Source organism: Danio aesculapii, chromosome 23, assembly GCF_903798145.1.
Source record: "Danio aesculapii chromosome 23, fDanAes4.1, whole genome shotgun sequence".
Classification (NCBI taxonomy): domain Eukaryota; kingdom Metazoa; phylum Chordata; class Actinopteri; order Cypriniformes; family Danionidae; genus Danio; species Danio aesculapii.
This window is the reverse complement of record NC_079457.1, coordinates 28143322-28164088: the sequence shown is the minus strand read 5'-3', so window position 1 is coordinate 28164088 and position 20767 is coordinate 28143322. Positions and strand designations below refer to the sequence as shown.

Sequence of the window (20767 nt, the reverse complement as noted above, 5' to 3'; positions counted from 1 at the left end):
CACTGAGTGACTAAGAATATGATACTAGTCGAGGCTGGCAGACAGAGCGGGCAAGGAGGGGTTGTAGGGGAAGGATGCAATCACTGCTTTCTGCTAATTACTAATTGCAAAGGCTTCAAGGCCTGATGGCAGTTCTCAAAACTAAAGAAATTGCAGAGCGCTGGTCACAGCAGCCGCCGACTTAAGAGGCGCTTTGTGTGCCTGTAGACAAACAGCCTGTCAGGTTACTTTAGTCCCTAAGGAATGATGGGACAAACCAAAATTAGCTGCCAATTTGAGAGCAGGCAGACTGCCAGCAAGCAGGTGTCTGTAAGGAGACAGGGGGTCACCTCGTAAGCTCCCAATTACTATGAGATGCCACAATCTTGGCGAGAGCGATAAAATACATCCAGACAGAACATTTATTAGGATAAACTGACATTCGTCCTCCTTTTAATTTTAGAAATAATAGTCCCGCTGACCACAGGAGAACGTTTCACACTGGGGACTGCAGCATTGCGTCATCTCTTAAAAAATTATAGCGTGCACAGAAAACGCATGCCATCGCCAAATAATTAGTGCAAATAAAAGCTCAATCAGATATTGCTTTCCATTATATATTCATACAGCGTTGCGTCATCTCTTAAAAAATATTCAGAAAACGCACACCAATTAATTAGTGCAAATAATACTTTTTCATTATATCTTTATACAGAGACATTATCAATCTAGTGTTTTAAATGCTCTGGTTAAATATCATACAAATATCCAGTAAAATACTGTTTAAAAATTGTTACATATTGAAAGAGGACTGTGGTTTAAAATAACTCCAATTTTAAAATATACAGTAGCAGCAAGCAGCCATTAAAGGACCAAGCAAGTCCAGAGGGGGAAGCACGTTTGGCAGGGAGCATCAGACCAAGAAGTAGAACAATGAATAGCTGAAGACAGTTTAAGGTTATTTCACTCCAAAATTTCCGAAAAACCATGAAAACAATCACTTTGACTTATTTATTGGTGTATAATTTAACTAACTAGTTACCGAATTGATGTGGAGTGGTGACAGTTAACATCAGTACAATCATGGACATCAGTAATCTAATTATTTGCCTTAATCTAATTAAGACAATCATAAGATTAATGCGTTTACACGAGTTACTTTTTGAATGTTCCTTTCATGATCCAGTTTTACATGTTATAGCACATAATATAATTAATGTCACGCTATCCACATTTCCTCTGGAGTTTCATGTAATTTTGGGTGTTTTATTTTTTATTTGTCGACTTTAACTGCAGTTTGGCACTTTCACTTTCAATCAGAAACATTTCATACATGCTCCCTGTGACAAACAAGATGTTGGATGTGAGTATGAACTGCTGGAAGAGTGTTGTTTTAATGGACATTCATACCATACGCTGAATGGAAGAAAAAAAACTCCTCATTTCACGATGCAGGTCACGATGCTGACTCGGTAGGTGCAGAGAGTGTCAAACAGCTGTGTGTGTGTGTGTGTGTGTGTGTGTGGATGATCCTGTCACAAAATGCGGCAAAAAGTCCTACATGACGGTAATAGTTTGATTAAGGTGTTTACATGTCTGTACTGCACTTCAATAATGCGACTAAAATTGGCATACTCTTAATTCGATTTCTCTTTAGTTTGATTATGACCTTAATCGGATTAAATTAATCAAAAATCAGTGGTTTACATACTAGACTCTTAATCAGAGTATTGTCTTAATCCTATTAAAATCGAATTATTGGTGTCCATGTAAACGTACTCACTGTGTATGTTTACATGGACACCGATAATCCGATTTTAATCCGATTAACACAATACTCTGATTAAGAGTCTAGCATGTAAACCACTGATTTTTGATTTTATTTTATTATTATTATGACCTTAATCTAATTAAGGTCATAATCGAACTAAACAGAAATTGAATTAAGATATGTGGAGTATGCTGATTTTAGTCGCATTATTGAAGTGCAGTACAGACATGTGAACACCTTAATCAAACTATTACCGTTGTGTGGAATTTTTGCCACATTTCGTGATAGGATAGTCTATACACACACGGCTGTTTGACACTATTCTCTGCAACTGCTGAGTCAGTGAAGAACCACAGAAACCTGTATTGCAATATCAAATTCCATTAAAACAACACTCTTCCAGCAGTTCATACTCTCATCCAATATCTTGTTTTTCAAGGGGGGCATGCATGAAATGTTCCTGATTGAAAGTGAAAGTGCCAAACTGCAGTTAAAGTCGACAAATTAAAAATGAAACACCCGAAATTACGTAAAAGTCCGGAGGAAATGTGAATAGTGTGGTGACTCAATGACGTTAATCGAATTATGCGCTATAACAACAACGGGATCATGAAAGGAACATTCAAAAAGCAACTCATGTAAACATCTTAATCATATTATTGTCTTATTCAGATTAAGGCAAATAATTTGATTACTGATGTCCATGTAAATGTAGTGACAGTAAGGTGACAGTGGCTATGTTTCCATCCAAAAATGTGAATTAACTTGATGCGCAAAACTGGAATATCGCATAAAAGACTTGCGAATAAAACAGCGTTTCTATCCAACAAGTCAAATAAAACAAAATTGTCACTTCCTGATCAACTGTTGCCAAATATCAACAGTAAAAATGGAATTTGTTGTGGTAGAAGCTGCGTCAATCTTTTCTTCATTTAATAAATGACTTGTGCCACAGAAGGCAATCCTGACACGCAGTGAACGCGCGGTGGCATTTGAAGGAGTGAGACACGGAGCACCGATGCTCTCGATTCTGGAGGTAATTAATAATATAATAACACTAATACTGAAACGGTTAAGGTGTTTTAGAATGACCAAAACAACATTTCACATGTTTTACAATGTGCTCAGCCTGCTGTTTGTCCATTCACACACATTTTTATCATCACATAATCTCGTATAACAAAATCTCATGACTTTTTTAATGCGCATACTGGAATTTGTTCAGTAAGTGTTTCCATTGTAGTTTATATGCATCTTATCTTATTGAATAAAAAGTTTATCCTACTCAGCTATGCGCATATGTTTTTTATGCGCATTTTGAACATTTATGCGCATCTTGTCATTTCCATCAACCGTTTTTTATGCACATATTTAAAATGCACATAAAAATAGGTGAATGGAAACATAGCCACTGACACACCAAAAGTTTGCGATTTAATATGTTTATGGATTACAATGATAAGGCCTCAGTGCAGGTTGGCATCATGCCAGCACATTTGCCAATGCAGTAAACAAAAACGCTTTGCCAATTGACACTCATTCTATAACTTTTTGACAGTATGGCAAATATGAAAATGTAAATGATAATGGTTACTGAATGATTTATAATACTTGACCCATAGGTGGGACTGTTAATAAATTTATGTGGAGTGGTCAGTGACAAGCCTTAAATGTGGTCAATATCTAAAGTGTCACAGAGATAAAGCCGCAGATGCAGTTTGGCATTGTGCTGCATTTGTTGATGCAGATCACAATAAAGAGAAGTTACCAAGAGTTAATAGCATTTTAAATATATATTTTTAAAACTTTATCTATAATATGGCAATAATATATACTCATGGCAGGTATTTTGTAGTTTGGTAAATTCATATACTGTACTATGCTGTATGAGTGTATAAAAACATGAGTACACAAGTACATAGTGTGCCATTTGGGATGCAGTGTGTGCTTGCAGAAAATAAGTTTAATTTTGTGCACTTTTTCAACAATTTTTTTTGCATTTTATTTGAGAATGATTTGAATAATTCATTTGAATTTTATAACTTTTTGCTAAGATGATCTGAACCCATTTTGGTGAAAAACACCAAGGGTGTATCTATATCAGGGATGGGCAAACTCAATCCTTGCGGGTCAGTGTCTCTCCCGAGTTTTGCTTCAACACTACTAATCAAACAAACCTAAACACACTAATCAGTGTCTTCACGATAACTAGAAAGCTACAGGCAGGTCTGTTTGATTAGGGTTCGAGCAAAACTATGAAGTTTAGGTTCAGTTCAAAACACATTTCAGATTGTTTTATTATAATGTGTTAAAAAGTGTCCTTTTGTGGGTGTGTAAACAGGGCGTTGTTTTAGGGGTGTGTTGCTTCACATGAAAATTAGTTTCGACTTCCCGCCCAACTTAACAAGAGGGCGGAGCCAAGAGCTCCCCCGCTTTGTGTATGGCAACAGACAGGCAGACAGAGAGAAGCAACATGAGTGAGAGGACCAGCATTCAGCCGTACATGTACGTCTCAGATACAGACCAACCAAAGACTACTGTTGACGAATCAATATTCCTAATGTGCCAGAATGTGCCAGAGTGGTAGTTACAAAATCATTTGTGTCTTTGTATAGTTTTACAGCCGCTATGTAGCAATGCATGCGTCATCCGTATAGGGATGTAATGATTAACCGGTTTCACTATTAAGCGTGCTTTAATTCGTCACTGTTAATCATAAAGGCTTCTCCACACAGTGTTTCTGCACGGAACAAAACCATGGCAACTAAACAAAGTTGTGCCAACTGTGTGCTAGTTTAAAATTCCGAGCTTGTACACCAAGACTAATAATCACGCAGACTGGATTAACTTTGAGGCAATAACTAAGGCAAGTTCGTTATTTCCAATGAAGGGATGCGCATACGAGGCAACGCGCTCACACTTTCCAGCCGCACCTAGTTAAGATGACAGGGAGCTTCTGTGCTTGCGGGAAATGCAAACGGCTGAAAATGTATGAAAAGTACACATGTTTGCAAACCCACCTAAAGGTACAAACAATGGCGCCAATCGAGTGTTTTCGGAGAGAGTGCTGAAAGACTCGGTTGATAAGCTGTTTTTAATAGCCCCAATCTAGATACGCTGCATTCACTGCGTGTTCAACGCAAATGGCCGCTAAATGTAAAATCTCTGTTGCTCATTTGCAGGAAGACAATGAAGGCTCTTGTGTTGAGCCCAATGAGCCTTACATCCAAAAATAGAGCAAGGTTGTTTCTTTGGTGACATTGCTTTGATTCACACGCTGAAAATGGCGGACGTGAAACAACAAACCGATGATGTGGTATTGTGTGCCTGTCAATCAATTTTGGTGGGCGGGGAGACCGCACTCCTACGTCAAGTTGCGGTCGGCCTCAAAACTGCTTCATTTATATGCTCCGCTTATGTTGTTAAATTGAAAAAAAGGTCTGGGTGTGTTTATATCACCCCAATATGACGGTCTATACACTATACTTACACACATGTCTGTCCAAACAGCTTAAAAAGTAGATTTTTCACCATAGGTGCCCTTAAAAGGACTTATTTCTATTTTAATGTATTTTATTATCTGTAATATTTTGGGTGAATATAGTGGGTGAATACAGTTACTATTTTGTAGTTTGGTCATGTTTTTCACTAATATGTCAACGGTTTCAATTTCCGCTGAGTAAAAAAAAAAATTTAGTGTTCCAATTGGGACACTAAATTCATTTACTATGCTGTATGAGTGTACATAGTGCACAAGTACATAGTGCATAGAGTGCCATTTGGGATGCAGTGTGTGCTTTCAGAATATAGCATTTTGGAAAATTCAAAATGGCGATCATGGGGAAACTGGATATCACTTAATTCAGAATGCCACTTTGAATTTAATAAGACCAATTTTAGAAATTTTGGCAGAAGCATTCAGAAGCTAAAAGCAAAAAAATAAATACTTTTGTCTGTCTCTTAAACACAAGGTGGCACTGTGCAAAACTTTGGTCATGGTCATCACATACATGTCATAATTTTGCCAAGTATGATGCGATCCTGGATTAACATCTATGTTGATCCAGGGACATCATTTTTGTTTGAAATTGTAATCCATACCTAAATATTCCCTACCCTAGCTATAACTGCTTCCCAAAGTCAGTGAGGAATAATAGTTGGATAACAATCATGTAGAATTGCATAAACCTCACTGTAAGCCTAAACTTAACATTAATGGTAAACAAATCCACAATTCTGATTGGCTGATTGGAATGTTGTTCCAGGATCAACACAGATGTTAATTCAGGAATACTGTATGTCCACCTTTGTGAAATCAGCCTGCTCTCACGAGAAAACGGAAGTATTTTATGTTTTGTCAGTTTAGTGGCTAATTCGTATGAATTTGTATGAGTTTAGTCATATGAAAATGTACGATTTTAAAAAGGAGGCGTGGCACCTAACCCCACCACTGAATCCAGGCGTCATTATGGGAGGAGCAAATCATACTATATTGAACAAATTAGAACGTACAAATTAGCCACTAAATCACTAAATCAAGTTACGAATTGCCGCAAGATTGCTTTGGTGAAGTCAGGTTTTCGGTCATTACACCCACCAAGTTTAGTGTGAAAATGCTAAAACATTACAGAGACATAGCCTAAAGTTTAATTTTGTGCACTTCAACAAATTTGTTTGCATTTTATTTGAGAACGGTTTGACTAATCAGTTTGAATTTCATAACTTTTTGCTAAGATGATCTGAACCCATTTTGGTGAAAATTGGACAAATCGTCTAGGTTGAGTTTGAAAAGGTAGAATTATTATTATATTGTTTCATTATTATTATTATTATTATTATTATTATTATTATTATTATTATTATTATTATTATTATTATTATTATTATCATTATCATTATCATTATTATTATTATTATTATTATTATTATTATTTGGTGTTCTTTGAATCGACATGAGCCAAGAAATCAGAGGCGAAAAACATTTGATCAAGTTGTTTGCATAAATGTATGTGCAAATTTGGACAAGTGGTTGCATTAGAGAGTTGGAGTTAGAAGCTGTATGCAAAGTAAAGTGTAAAGTTTTTAAGAAATAAATAGTTTTATAAAACAAGGACACAACACTTTAGTAGTAAATCATATTAGAATGGTTTCAAAATAAACTGAATACGTCAAATTCAACTATTTATAATTATATTTCACAATATTAAGCATTTTTAATCAAGCAAACATATCCATGGAGAGCATAAAAAAACATTATTTTAATTGCAGGCCGATCTGAATGACCTCCCTCAGCTAGTATTCGTAAATTCCTGTGTCAGTCTACAAGATCCTACAATCCCAGTATCCAGTGCACTATATCATATCGAATGCCATCAATGGCATAACAGGATAAACCAGCTTTTCTATTCCCAGCAGAGTAATAAATCAGTAGCCTCCTTGTGTAAGGCAGAGTAATGCAGTTTTGAAAGCCTCTGAGGCTCCACAGCTGCTCCGGGACGCTCTTCTCTATCAGATAGCAGATGTTGGAGCGTAACTCCCCAAACAAGGCCAGCGTACAGATCACACTCCAAACCTCTGCTGAAGCTGCACTTCTTTCCTGAGGGAGGAATAAAAGCAGCATCTCTGTGTCGAAGTGTAATGAGATGGAAACGCATTTACGGATTTCAGCTCCTCCATATGCAAGAATACAAGTTAACTGCTCGCCTCTGGTCTGTTTTCTACACATGCCCTTTAATGTGCTACTGGTTGCCGTGAATCTGCTTGTGTGACACAGTGTCAGACTCAGGGATTGATTGGATGATGTTGGTTCAGCTTTACACACATTTCATCCGTGTTATTTTTTTCACATTACAGATTGACTGATTTTAGAATCTGCTGCCTTTCTTTTAGCTGTACTCAAATACTGTTTGTTATTTTAGTTAGTAGCTCTTGGTATATTGTTTTTTTGTTGGGCTATATGTCGTTTGTAGAAAATATTTCTTATTTTCGTAACTCACTGCAGTGGTCAATAGATTTGAAATCTTGCATTTTCAGAGAAAACTATAGTGGTGCATTAAAAAAATAAGGTAAAAAACCTTCAAATGATTTCTTAGCAAAAATGGCTATGAACCTTTGTGCTGCACATACATTACAAACCACAGGACACGGCAAATTCTTCAGCAGGATAGTTAATGCTGTTATTTGTTGTTCTTACAACTTGACCTAATTCTAAGACTGTTTTAAGATAGTGTATTGTGAAATGCTTAAAATAACTTTCTTTAAAGAACTTTTTAATATTTTAATATATTTTAAAGTTTGTAATATTTTGTCTTGTCAAAGCTGGATTTTCAGCATCATTATTCTAGCCTTGAGTGTCACACAATCCTTCAGAAACCTTTGGAACATGTTTCAACAGGTTTGGAACATGTGGATGTTCGGCAAATAATGACAGATTTGTAATACTTAAACTATTCTTTTATACAGTAGCACAATACAACACTACAACTATAACCACATAACACAACACTAAAGATCTTTTTGAGCTAAATAAAGCTGTCGTTCTCTACCTGTAGGCTAGTGAGCACACAGAGTCAGTTCAGTGCTTTCCATGAGGCTCCCAAGTAAATGGCATGCATGCAGAGTTTGTTTACAGAAGATAAAGGCATTAATGTTACAGGAACTCAGTGAGATGAAGAGTAAGTTGTGAGATCTATAACAGAAAAAAACATGACTCTCTGACCTGTATTCGCAGGGTGTTTCATCCATGGCATGAGATTCAGGATCAGCTGGAATATTCTCCTTTTCCTTCACTGCCAAGGCAAAAAGAAAAATGCAGAGAGATCTTTATTTTAATGTATTATTTTTCAGGCAATTGATTTTCGTGAAACTACAACATTCAAGCAGAGCGCTTTGCTTTGTTTACTGATTTTTCTCAATTGCTTTTGAAATTTCCAGCCTTGATATCATTTCAAAAAGGACACTGTTGTGATTCAAAAGAGATCCTATTGATATCCAATTGTGTTCTTGAACATGCTGCGTAAACATTCAATACTTCATATTCACAGGTTTAGAAGAATATTTTTTTTGTTAGGTGAAAGTATAAAGGGCTTTTTTGATAAACTGCTGTGTATGATGAACTTAAGTAGGGTATTGAATGGTAAAAAAAATGTATGGTTCTCTTTTTAAGGTATGTATAATCCAATGCGGTGCTGTATGCAAGCAGCAATCTTAGTGATGTGTTCAGACTTGTTTTATATATTAACTGTCCTGGGATGTTCGGTTATAAGCTCCATAACATTTTATTAAGGAAACACTCCACTTTTTTGAAATACTGAATAATTTCAACAGTTAAACAGTTCAGTTATACCATGTTTGAATCCATTCAGCTGATCTCTGGGTCTGGAGGGAGCTTAGTTTAGCAAAGATCGTTGAATTAGATTAAACCATTAGTATCTCACTCAATTTCCAAAAAGAGTTTCAATAATTTTCCTTTTTAAAGCTTTATTATTCTGTAGTTACATCATGTACTAAGACCAATGGTAAGTTAAAAGTTTCTTCTAGGTCAGTATGTCAAAGAACTACACTCTCATGGCAGCATAATAATCAAGGAACTTTGCTGCCGTACCCTGGCTGCAGCAAGCGCAATGACACATTGTGTTTCAACGCTGTTTCCTAGTTTCCAGCTAGGTAACTTGTTAACAGTCCTTAATAAAATCATCAAATTATCTTTTTTTTTTTTTTTTTTTTTTTTTTTAAGGAGATGCTAATAGTCTAATAATACAATTATTAATGCAAATAAAACTGGACTGTTTAATTCTAGGGGAGTTGCAAATGAGCCTATTTCTAAAACAAGTGAACTGTTCCTTTAAGACTGGATATTAACACAATTTTTACAATTATTTAAATTACACTTACATGTCTCTGCTCAATTCATTAAGTTGTTTTCATTACATATTTATTCAAACACTGAATTGTACAGCAGGACTGGTTAAAACTTGCTCTTTTAAACGGCACTTGGGAAATATTTGAAACAAGAATTACAATTTCAGCAAAGAGCTAATAATTCATTTATATATATATATATATATATATATATATATATATATATATATATATATATATATATATATATATATATATATATATATATATATATATATATATATATAGACATGGTCAAGACAATCTGCTGCAGTTCAAACTGAGCATCAGAAGGGGGAAGAGAGGTGAAGTCACTATGAGCATGGCATGGTTGTTGTTGTCAGACGTAATACTGGGATTTTCACGCACAACCATCTCTAGGGATTACAGAAAATGCTCCAAAAAAGAGAAAATATCCAGTGAGCGGCAGTTCTGTGGGCAAGTGCTTTGTTGATGCCAGAGGTTAGAGGAGAATGGCCAGATGGGTTCAAGCTGATAGAAAGGCAACAGTAACTCAAATAACCACTTGTTACAACCGAGGTATGCAGAAGAACATCTCTGAATGCACAACACGTCAAAGATTGAGGCAGATGGGCCACAGCAGCAGAAGATCACACCGGGTGCCACTCCTGTCAAGAAAAGAGGCTAAAAGTTTTCAGGTTCATCAAAATTGGACAATAGAAGATTGGAAAAATGTTGCCTGGTCTGATGAGTCTTTATTTCTGCTGCGACATTCGTATGTTAGGGTCAGAATTCTGCATCAACAACATGAAAACATGTCCATCCGGCCTTGTATCAGCGGTTCAGGCTGGTGGTGTAATGTGTGGGACATCTTTTCTTGACACACTTTGGGCCAATAGTACCAACTACGCATAGTGTCAACGCCACAGCCTACCTGAGTATTGTTGCTGACCATGTCCATCCCTTTATGACCACAGTATACCCATCTTCTGATGGCTACTTCCAGCAGGATAACGTACCATAACGTATGTTTCTTGAACATGACGATGAGTTCACTGTACTCAAATGGCCTCCAAAGTCTCCAAACCAGATCTCAATCCAATAGAGCACCTTTGGGTGGGGTGGAACGGGAGATTCGCATCATAGATTTTCAGCCAACAAATCTGCAGCAACTGTGTGATCCTATCGTGTCAATATGGACCAAAATCTCTGAGGAATATTTCCAGTACCTTGGTAAATCTATGCCACTAATGTCTAAGACAATTCTGAAGGCAAAAGGGGGGTCCCACCTGGTACTAGTAAGGTATACCTAATAAAGTGGCCAGTGAGTGTATTTTACATCTCTTTAATCAAACTACTGGATTACAAATAATAAAGTTTAGTATAATCGAAAATCCTAAATTAAAAGATTTTAAAACCAAAAAGTATTGATACTTCTTAAAAAAAAATCCTAATTATCAGGCATCCCTAGTTATCAGGCATCACCACAGCAGAATAACCCAGCATAAACCACCAACAACTCTGGCATTTGTTTTACTCAGCTAATGCCCTTCTAGCCGCAACCCAGTACTGACAAAATGGAATAGATTACATTTAATAAATGTATATTATCAGATTAATCCTAATATTTCATTAATGTAAAAATGTGCCATTATAATCAGGTCAAGCGGTTCCTCATTTAGATCCATTAACTCCATTTGAGATTGTTTCTCTGCAACCTATGAACAACAATGCAGAGTAAGACCACAGTAGGAAAAGGTGAGGACTGCAGGCCCGTAAAGCTCACTGATCTCAGGATATCTGTTCAACACAGCTAGAAGTAAGTCTGTAGTACTAAGTGACATGCAGAGCCACACAACACAATGTTTACAAAAGCACCAAGCTCAGGTGTAGATGCTGAGACTTTAGCCATGGCTGTGGGAGGCTGTGTGACCTCTAAAGCTGCCTGTGTCTTACCTGCGTATTTGCCGCCTTTGTTCTTGAGCACAAAACAGCCGATGAGGACAAGCAGAGTTAGCAAAGCCACCGCGCACATCATTCCCACAAACCACTCCTGGGATCCCATCTCTTGTCTACTAGAAGCTGCAAGGACAAAGGAGAGTTAGTCTTTGGAAAATTGCAATTCATGAAAAATCACACTGGAGTCAGTTTGAAAATATCGACAATTACAGATGGGATAGAAGATCAGTCATGCCTTCAATGGCATATTTACATATAAAAGCAATTTATGCAAAATACAAACAAACAGGACTTTTTAAAGGTGCTGTGGAATGAACTATATATACAGTTTTATGCAAGATTTTGGCCATCCCTGCTAATTTTCATAATTGCAAGCCATAGACTGCTGGCCTTTCAAATCAGCAATTTCATTTGGATATATTTTATACCCAAGGGAAAAAGCAACCCTTTGAGTTCCGACATAACATTTATTTAATTGACGGATGCAATGTAATTGAAGTCTTAACAAAAACAGACATGTGCAAAAATTTGGGCACCCCAACAGAATAATGACATCAATCTTTCAAGAGTTCACACTTAGATATTGCTTGATAATAGCAGGTTTGGCATGCTGTCCCCAGGAGAGAACCCTGAGCTCTGAGAAAATTGAGCCCAGGGATCCTGCCAGGTCGATGAGCATGTAAGGGGAGTACGAGATCAGGTAGTTCCTGAGAGCTCCCTGTGGTAAAGGAGGAAAGGGGGAGATGGTGTGGATGGAGGCTTTCTTCGGAAAACGAAGGGAGTAGTTTTAGCCGGGCTACCTATAGTGAGTTTGGATTAATCTGATTGTCATATCACATGCTCCTCTCGAAATTAGTTTGTGAAACTTCTCTTTGTGCAGCCACCTTTTGCTGAAATAACAGCCTGTAGATGCTTCTTACAGTCAAGGATAATTCCCTGAATTCTTGCTAAAGGCATTTTGGACCATTCTTCCCTGCACAATTTCTCTAGTTCAGTCAGGTTTGACGGGTGCTGAGCGTGAACGGTCCATTTTTAAATCAATTCATAGATTTTTGATGATCTTCATGTCTGGGGACTGGGATGGCCATTCTACAACATTGTATCATGTCTGAGCATGAATTCCTTGGTAGATCTGGAACTGTGCCTTGGGTCATTGTCCTGTTGAAACATCCAACCCTGCCTTAACTTCAGCCTCTTGACCGATTACTAAACATTGTATTTCAGAATCTGCTGATACTGGCTGGAAACCATGCAACCTTTAACTCTCACAAGATTTCTAGTACCTGTGCTTGCCACACATCTGCACAGCATGATGGACCCTTCACCATATTTTACAGTAGGGAGCAAGGTCTTCTCCCGGAATGCTGTGTTCTTTTTCCACCATGCAAAGTGCTTTTTTAAATATCCTTTTTCATGATGGGTTGCTCCTGTGTTAGGATTAAGGTTCACTGAGTAACTCAAATCAATTTTGTGATCAATCAATCAATTAAGTGCATTAAGTGACTAGGTTTTGAAATCCACACAAAAGAGATGGTGCCCAAAATTTTGCATAGCCTATATTTCAGTTTCAATTTAATTTCACACATCAATACTACTACATATATATTTCTGTCTGAAAAACATGACATTATCTAGCTTTCTCTAGAAACCGAATGGCATTTCACTGTGATCTTCTCTCATAAAGAAAAAGCACATTAATATGCAGCCACAGAGGCGTACCCAAATTTTTGCATAAGACTGTAGTTGAGTAATAAGAGTTGAGTACACAGAAATGGCATATTGTGTGCCTCAAACACCATTGTTTCTCATGTAAATCCTGTTAGTGTAAAATCCCGATGAAAACCAGGCCAAACAGAACAAAACACTCACTTTGGTGATCCAAACGGGATCATTAATATGCATTAATATGTTTGTGTTATACTTACTATTTATCAAGGACTATTATTTTAAAAACAGGAGAGGTTTTACGTGTTCATTTAACATGTGTATGTAGGTTTTTACAATCTAGTTTCAATGAAATATTCCAAAATTGTATATATAATATTTAACTGTTGAAAAATGTGTATTCTTTTATTCACAGAAAATTTAAAAAATATAATTGTTGTTATTTATGAATTTTTATGTTTTTTTATTTTCAATGTTTTTATTTCGTTTATTTAAAAATGGAGTATTATAATTTAATTCATTTCTACAATTTTTTTGGCAATCCAAATGCTACACTTGTTGTATCCGTTCTCTCACAAAAACTCATTCTTTATATATATATATATATATATATATATATATATATATATATATATATATATATATATATATATATATATATATATATATATATATATATATATATATATATATATATATATATATATATATATATATTTATATTTGCCACTCAAAATAACTTTGCCTAAACTGTGGTGTCCATGTGCATTTGTAGGGTGGCCAAGAGAGCTCAAACATGCAAGTTAAGGAAACACATGCAAATAGAACAAAAATAATCAGATTGATGAGAGAACTTACATTTTTAAAAACTCATAAAAACGAATTTAACATTAATTGTGCAATTTGTCAAATTATTTGGGCTTAAATATACAAACAAGGAACTCTATTACAAGAACATTAAAATAAATTAAAAACTCAGCTCTCAGATATATTTCTCTCTCTCTCTCTCTCTCTCTCTCTCTCTTTCTCTCTCTCTCTCTCTCTCTCTATGTGTGTGTTTGAGGTCATTTTTTATGTTTTTTTTTTAAAGAAAATTATTCTGTTCATGTCATTTATTAAGTGCAAAAAAAAAAACTGTTAAATTGTTAAATATTTATTAACATTTTAATTGTATGTAGTTTCAAATGAAATTATTAGTCCAGTCATTATTGCTTTTATTACTATTATAATAATAATTACTATCATATAATAATAATAATAATAATAATAATAATAATAATAATAATAATAATAATAATAATAATAATATTAATCTGTCTTTTGGATGAGATGTTAAATCGAGGTCCTGACTTTCTGTGGACATAAAAAATCCCAGGATGTCCTCCAAAAAAAGAGTAGGGGTTTAACCCTGGCATACTGGTCAAATTTCCCCATTGTCCACCATGGCCTCCTAACCACCCCCATCATAATCATAATTGGCTTCATTCCTTTGTCTCCCCTCCACGAATCAGCTGGTATGTGGTGTGCAGTCTGGCGCAATATGGCTACCGTCGCATCATCCACATGGATGCTGCACACTGGTGGTGGATGAGGAGATTCCCTAACATTGTGTAAAAGAGCTTTGAGTGTCTAAAAGCACTATATAAATGTAAGGAATTAATCAATATTAATAATAATATTATTAATAATTAATATTAGAGTGATTTCTGAAGGATTATGTGACTCTGAAGACGAGTAATGAAGCTGAAAATTCATCATTGAAATCACTGGAATAAATGATTAAATGATAAACTACTTTTGAATAGTTATTTTATTGTGCAATATTATTTCACAATTTTACAATTTGTACTGTATTTTTGATTCAATTAATGCAGCCTTGGTGAGCAGGATAAGCTTATTTTAAAACATTTAAAAGTCGTACTGACCCCAAACTTCTGACCGGTAGTGTATATATATCATGGGTCTCAAACTCAATTCCTATAGGGCCGCAGCTCTGCACAGTTTTGCTCCAACCATAATCGAACGTAGCTGATCCAAATAATCAAGTTGTTCAACAGAGTCTCAAACAGCTTGAATAGTTCGATCAGCTGTGTTTGATTAGGACTGGAGCAAAACTGTGCAGAGCTGCGGCCCTCCAGGAATTGAGTTTGAGACCAATGGTGTATATACACACTTAGTGTATGTGTGTATATATATATATATATATATATTCAAAAGTCCATTAAAACAATCGCTATATATATATATATATATATATATATATATATATATATATATATATATATATATATATAGCGATTGTTTTAATGGACTTTTAAACTCAACTATGCTATTGCTATAAGAAAAAGAAGAAAGAAAAAAAACATTTACATTTAAGCAGGGTAACAGGATCAAAGTTTAAGGCATTAGATTCATAAATATGCACAGGCACCTTTCTTTACACAAAATCAAACTTTTTTTGGCTAATCTAACAGAAACTAACACCTAACACACACACACACACATTTATTCAGGCCACATCCGTTACATGTTGTAAATTACAATTTAAACTGTATATTAGAATTTACACCCTGCATTGTTACAACAATAATCAGCAGTGAAGAAGTAACTAACATTAAATTTGCATCAATGAAATGATTTATTATTTATTTACTTGCTTTTAAACCGATTAGTTGACTTTAAACTGTGAGGAAACCCATTTTCTTAAAATTATTAAATAATTGACCAAAACGTACAAAATTATAAAATTGAGTCAACAGGGGCAGCATGGTGGCGCAGTGGGTTGCACAATCGCCTTACAGCAAGAAGGTCGCTGGTTCGTGCCCCGGCTGGGTCCGTTGGCATTTCTGTGTGGAGTTTGCATGTTCTACTTAATCGCGTGGGTTTCCTCCGGGTGCTCCGGTTTCCTGTCCAAAAACATGTGGTATAGGTGAATTGGGTAAGCTAAATTGTCCGTAGTGTATGTTTGTGAATGAGTGTGTATGGATGTTTCCCAGGTTGGGTTGGGTTGCCGTATGGGACGCCATATTAATAAAGGGAATAAGCCGAAAAGAAAATGAATGATGAATGAAGTTGAGTTAACATAAGTTACAAGAAGTTTACTTACTTTTTTAAGTAAAGTCAACTTGTCGCATTTAAGGCAATGGGTTTACTCATTGTTTTAAAGTAAAGTCAAGTTTGACCCTTGAAGGCAAAAATGTTCTTATCATATTTTATACTGAAGTTCTAATTTCACAGATTCTCTCAGATTTTTTATAGTGTAATTTATAAACCTATAAAAGTGATGTATAATATTTAAAAACTACCTTGCTCAATGGAATGGGAGAAGTTTCTCTGAATGCCCACAGTGCTAATGCAGCCACAGGAAGACTATCAGGTGCAGTGCTATGTCAGCGATACCTCTAATGCTGCTCTACAGGCTGAATTCTCTCACTTCTCACCTTTCCTGGTCTTGAAAACCTCTTCAAAAATGCTAGGGACACCGGCCCTGCGTGAAGCCTGCAGCCGGACTGTGTACACAGTTCCTGGGCTGAGTCCTTCAACCAGATGGAAACCTTTAGATGTATTTAAAGCCTCTGAAAGCTGCCAGATACCATCACCTGGAGGAATAACCGCATATCCAGACAGCATTAGCCCACAACCCAGCAGAAAGAGCTGATAGAGTAAAGTGACTCTTTGAAAGGTTAGAAAAGTTGATAGAGCAAGTGTGGCATTATGGCAGCAAATAAAACTTTTTAAAGACAAATAGTCTAGGCTTATTTTCTATATGTGTTAAAATGGCTGTTTGGGATCATTAGCTATGTTTCCATCCACATATTGATATGCATTAAAAAATAAAATAATAATAAATAAAATAAAATAAATAAATAATAATAAACATTTTTGCATGAAAATTGTATCTCATCTGAGGAGTTATGAAAAAATATATGCACATAACTCTAATGGAAACACAATTACTGGATAAATTCCTTGATGTACCTAAAAATAGGCACATGATTTTGCTTTGGCAGATGATTGGATAACTAGACTAAACAGTGCATGTGCTTTGAATGTTATCACTCGATTGAATGGGTATTATCAGTGATTATCAACTGACAGATATGGGTCAGTAGGGGTCTTCTGTGCCAACTGGTAGGCTCAGAAGGTTGTTATCCATCCACATGGTTAATCAGCTATACTTTTAGAGAAGACTCCAGAAATGTAGTAAATAATATAAATAATTATCGTGGTTACTCAGCTATACTAATAGAGAAGACTCTGATCCAGATCTGTTTTTACATTACTGTGACGGTTGGGTTTAGGATTGGGGTAGATGTTAAAATAATACAATTAATGGGAAATTTTATATATAATTAATTATCTTTAACTTCCGGCCACATTGGTATTTGATCTATAGCTGATTAACCATGTGGATGGATGATAACAGCCTTCTGACCTACTAGTAGGAGCAGAAGGCCCCTACTGGCCCATATCTATCAGCTGATAACCACTAATAATGCCCATTCAATCAAGTGATAACATTAGAATCAGTTGACTGGTGAACGGTATCTTACTGTATCTCATATCATTTCGAAAGTTGTTTTAATAAAATTTGCAAACACGTGAAAGTTCAATTTTAAAATTATTTGGTTAAGAATTTGTTTATTTATTTATTTTTGCATAGAGAAAAACTAAAACAAATGTTTGAATAAAGGGAAAATGGTTTTCCTGTTTGTATAAATATACACAGCTGTTAATTTGATCATGTTGAGCACATTGGATAGAAACAATGCTTTATTCATAAATGTTTTAAACAATACTTTAATTCTGCACATGAAGTAAATTCACAACTTTGGATGGAAACATTACTAATGGGAGATTTTGTCACCAGAATGTTAATCATTCTGATATATCCACACAGTCTTGTTATTCATTTTACATTCTAATTGAAATTCAACTGAACACTGTACAATAATGCATATGCAAAGACTTATGTACTTATATGAAGAGCACAACATAAAAAAGAACATATTGGTCAGAATTATTAGCCCCCCTTATTTTTTAATATTTCTCAAATGATGTTTAACAGAGCAAGGAAATGTTCACAGTATGTCTGATAATAGTTTTTCTTCTGGAGAAAGTCTTATTTGTTTTATTTCAGCTAGAATAAAAGGAGTTTTAAGGTCAAAATTATTAGCCCCTTTAAGCTATATGTATTTTTCTATAGTCTACAGAAAAAAAACATCGTTACACAATAACTTGCCCAATTACCCTAACCTGCCTAGTTAATTAATTCAGGTGGGCTAATAATTCTGACTTCAACTGTATATTTCTATATACACTGTAAAAGCCGGTAAGTTAACTCAAACATTTTGAGGAAACCGATTGCGGCAAACCATTTAAGTTTTGAAAAAAAATTGTTTGAGTACTGTAAACTTACATATATATTGAGTCATGCACACATATTATTTGTGTGATATCATCAAACATTTAGAGTAATAGTAACTTAAACATTTTAAGTTCAGTTATCAAATCGCTATGAGTTTAGTTAATTGAACAAATTAAGTCCAAACAACTATGTAGCTACTCAAATGGTTTGGTATTGCTTCTAGCATTAAAGTTTACACAAAAACTGTAATTAATTATTTCATTTCAAATAGTAAAATATAATATACGTTCATCATGGAAAAGACAAAGAAAATTAGTAATCAGTTATTAAAACAAATGTTTAAAAATGTCTTTAAAAAAATCTCTCAGTTAAAGAGCACTTGGGAAATCATGCTAAAGAATTACAATTTGACTAATAATAACAATGACTTTGCTTTTAACTGTACATAGATCAAAATGCTAAATATCAATTAAATTCAAGAAATATGCCAGAAATAATAAACATGTTATTAACAAAAGAAATCTTATTTGCAGCCCTATAGGTATTACTTTGTAAAATTCCTCAGTGTTGTAAAAACACTGACAAAGCGGTTTGAGGAGTGAGAATCTTACGGTGGTTCATTATAGCAACATAGAGCTGTGACTCTGAATGCTCTCCTCTGGTTCTCCAGCTGATTCTTGCAGAAGTGTCTCTTACAAAGGTCGATACGTTGAGCACAACTGAGAGAAATACAAAGAGAACAAGATAGAACAATACACAGAATAAAAGACCGGGAAGACTCTCAAAAGGTTTAGTTCCTGAAAAAGAAACCCATCCACCAATAACCACAGGAATGAGTAATGATAGAAAAAAATGTGTTATCTACTGTAAATAAAAACATTTAAGCCAACATGAAATAAACTATGGTAACATATCAGTTTAAGTTACAATTAATACTATTAACTACTGGCTTATTACCTGCTTACTTTAATGATATTAACTGTGATTAACACTTATAAAGCATGATCTTAAACGTCACTAATCATACCTAATAGTAATCTCCAATAATAGCCTAATTTTATGATTAGTTAATAATGTGAATTGCGCAATTTAAAATAAAGTGTTGCCAAAATGTTATGTACTGTAATACTTTTTAGTTTTATCTATTTAAGAAAGTTATAGGGATAGATCTCTGTTTGAGCAAATGGTGTTGTCAGACATAAATCTTTAAGTTTTTTAGACTACATACAGTAATATAAGTACACTTTAATTTAGGGACCAATTCTCACTATTAACTAGTGACTTGTTGCATGTCTATTATTAAGATATTGGTTGCTGTGCAAGATCTTATTTTGCATTACTAATCCTAATACATAGCTTCTACATACTGTAAAACCCAACAGTCAACTTTAGCAAATGAAACGAGTGTAGTTAACTCAAAATTGACCAAAAGTTAAGTCTACTCATCTGAAAAGAGTTTTGAACTCAGCGTTGAAGGTTATGAGTTGATTAAATACCTCATTACTTCAACTTAATTGGAGTAAGTGCACAGTACTCAAATAGATTTGTTTTTTTTTTTTAACTCAAATGGTTTGTTGCAATCGGTTTCCTCAAACGGTTTGAGTTGCCTTAACTTATTGGGTTTTACAGTACTCAGTTGGTTTAGGTTCTCTTCATTTATTGGGTTTTACTTTGCTCAAATTGCTTCGTTTACTCAAATAGATTAAGTTCACAGTACTCATTAGGATTCGTTTTTGAACTTAAATGGTTTGTTGCAATCGGTTTTCTCAAATGGTTTGAGTTACCATAACTTTGTGGGTTTTACAGTGCATAACTATTAATAAGCAGCATATTAGGAGTTTGAGGCATAATTCATAGTTATTGGTTTGTTAATAGTGGGAGTTGTGCCTTAAAATTCTACATTTAAATAATGTAATGGATATAAGTATTCATATATAATATGATGTAACAATGTAGATTGTGTCAAAGCAGCTTCACATAGAAGATGAATTGAAACCGTGTCAGTTCAGTTTTAGAGTTAAAATTCAGATCAGTTTAGTTCACATCAGTTCAGTTCAGTATGATTTAATATTCACTGATGAGAGTCCAAACACTGAAAAGTAATCCATCAATGCGCAGCTCTACAAGTCCACAGAAGGTTATTCTTTCATTTTTGACATTATTCT

At 34.9% G+C, this 20767-nt stretch overlaps 1 protein-coding gene across 4 annotated transcripts in view; it reads right to left on the bottom strand.

Annotated features, from left to right (window-relative positions):
• chl1a (cell adhesion molecule L1-like a) overlaps nt 1-20767 on the bottom strand; it is a 104492-nt gene that overhangs the window by 1424 nt on the left and 82301 nt on the right. For 2 of the 4 annotated variants that reach the window (XM_056449967.1, XM_056449968.1), the window contains exons 24-25: nt 11567-11692; nt 8469-8538 (exon numbers count right to left, since the gene is read on the bottom strand). In XM_056449967.1, the coding sequence (XP_056305942.1) occupies nt 8469-8538; nt 11567-11692 (196 nt within the window). Of the gene's footprint in view, nt 1-8468; nt 8539-11566; nt 11693-16648; nt 16834-19213; nt 19322-20767 lie in introns of those variants that run through there. The other 2 variants (XM_056449970.1, XM_056449969.1) reach the window with 2 other exon arrangements.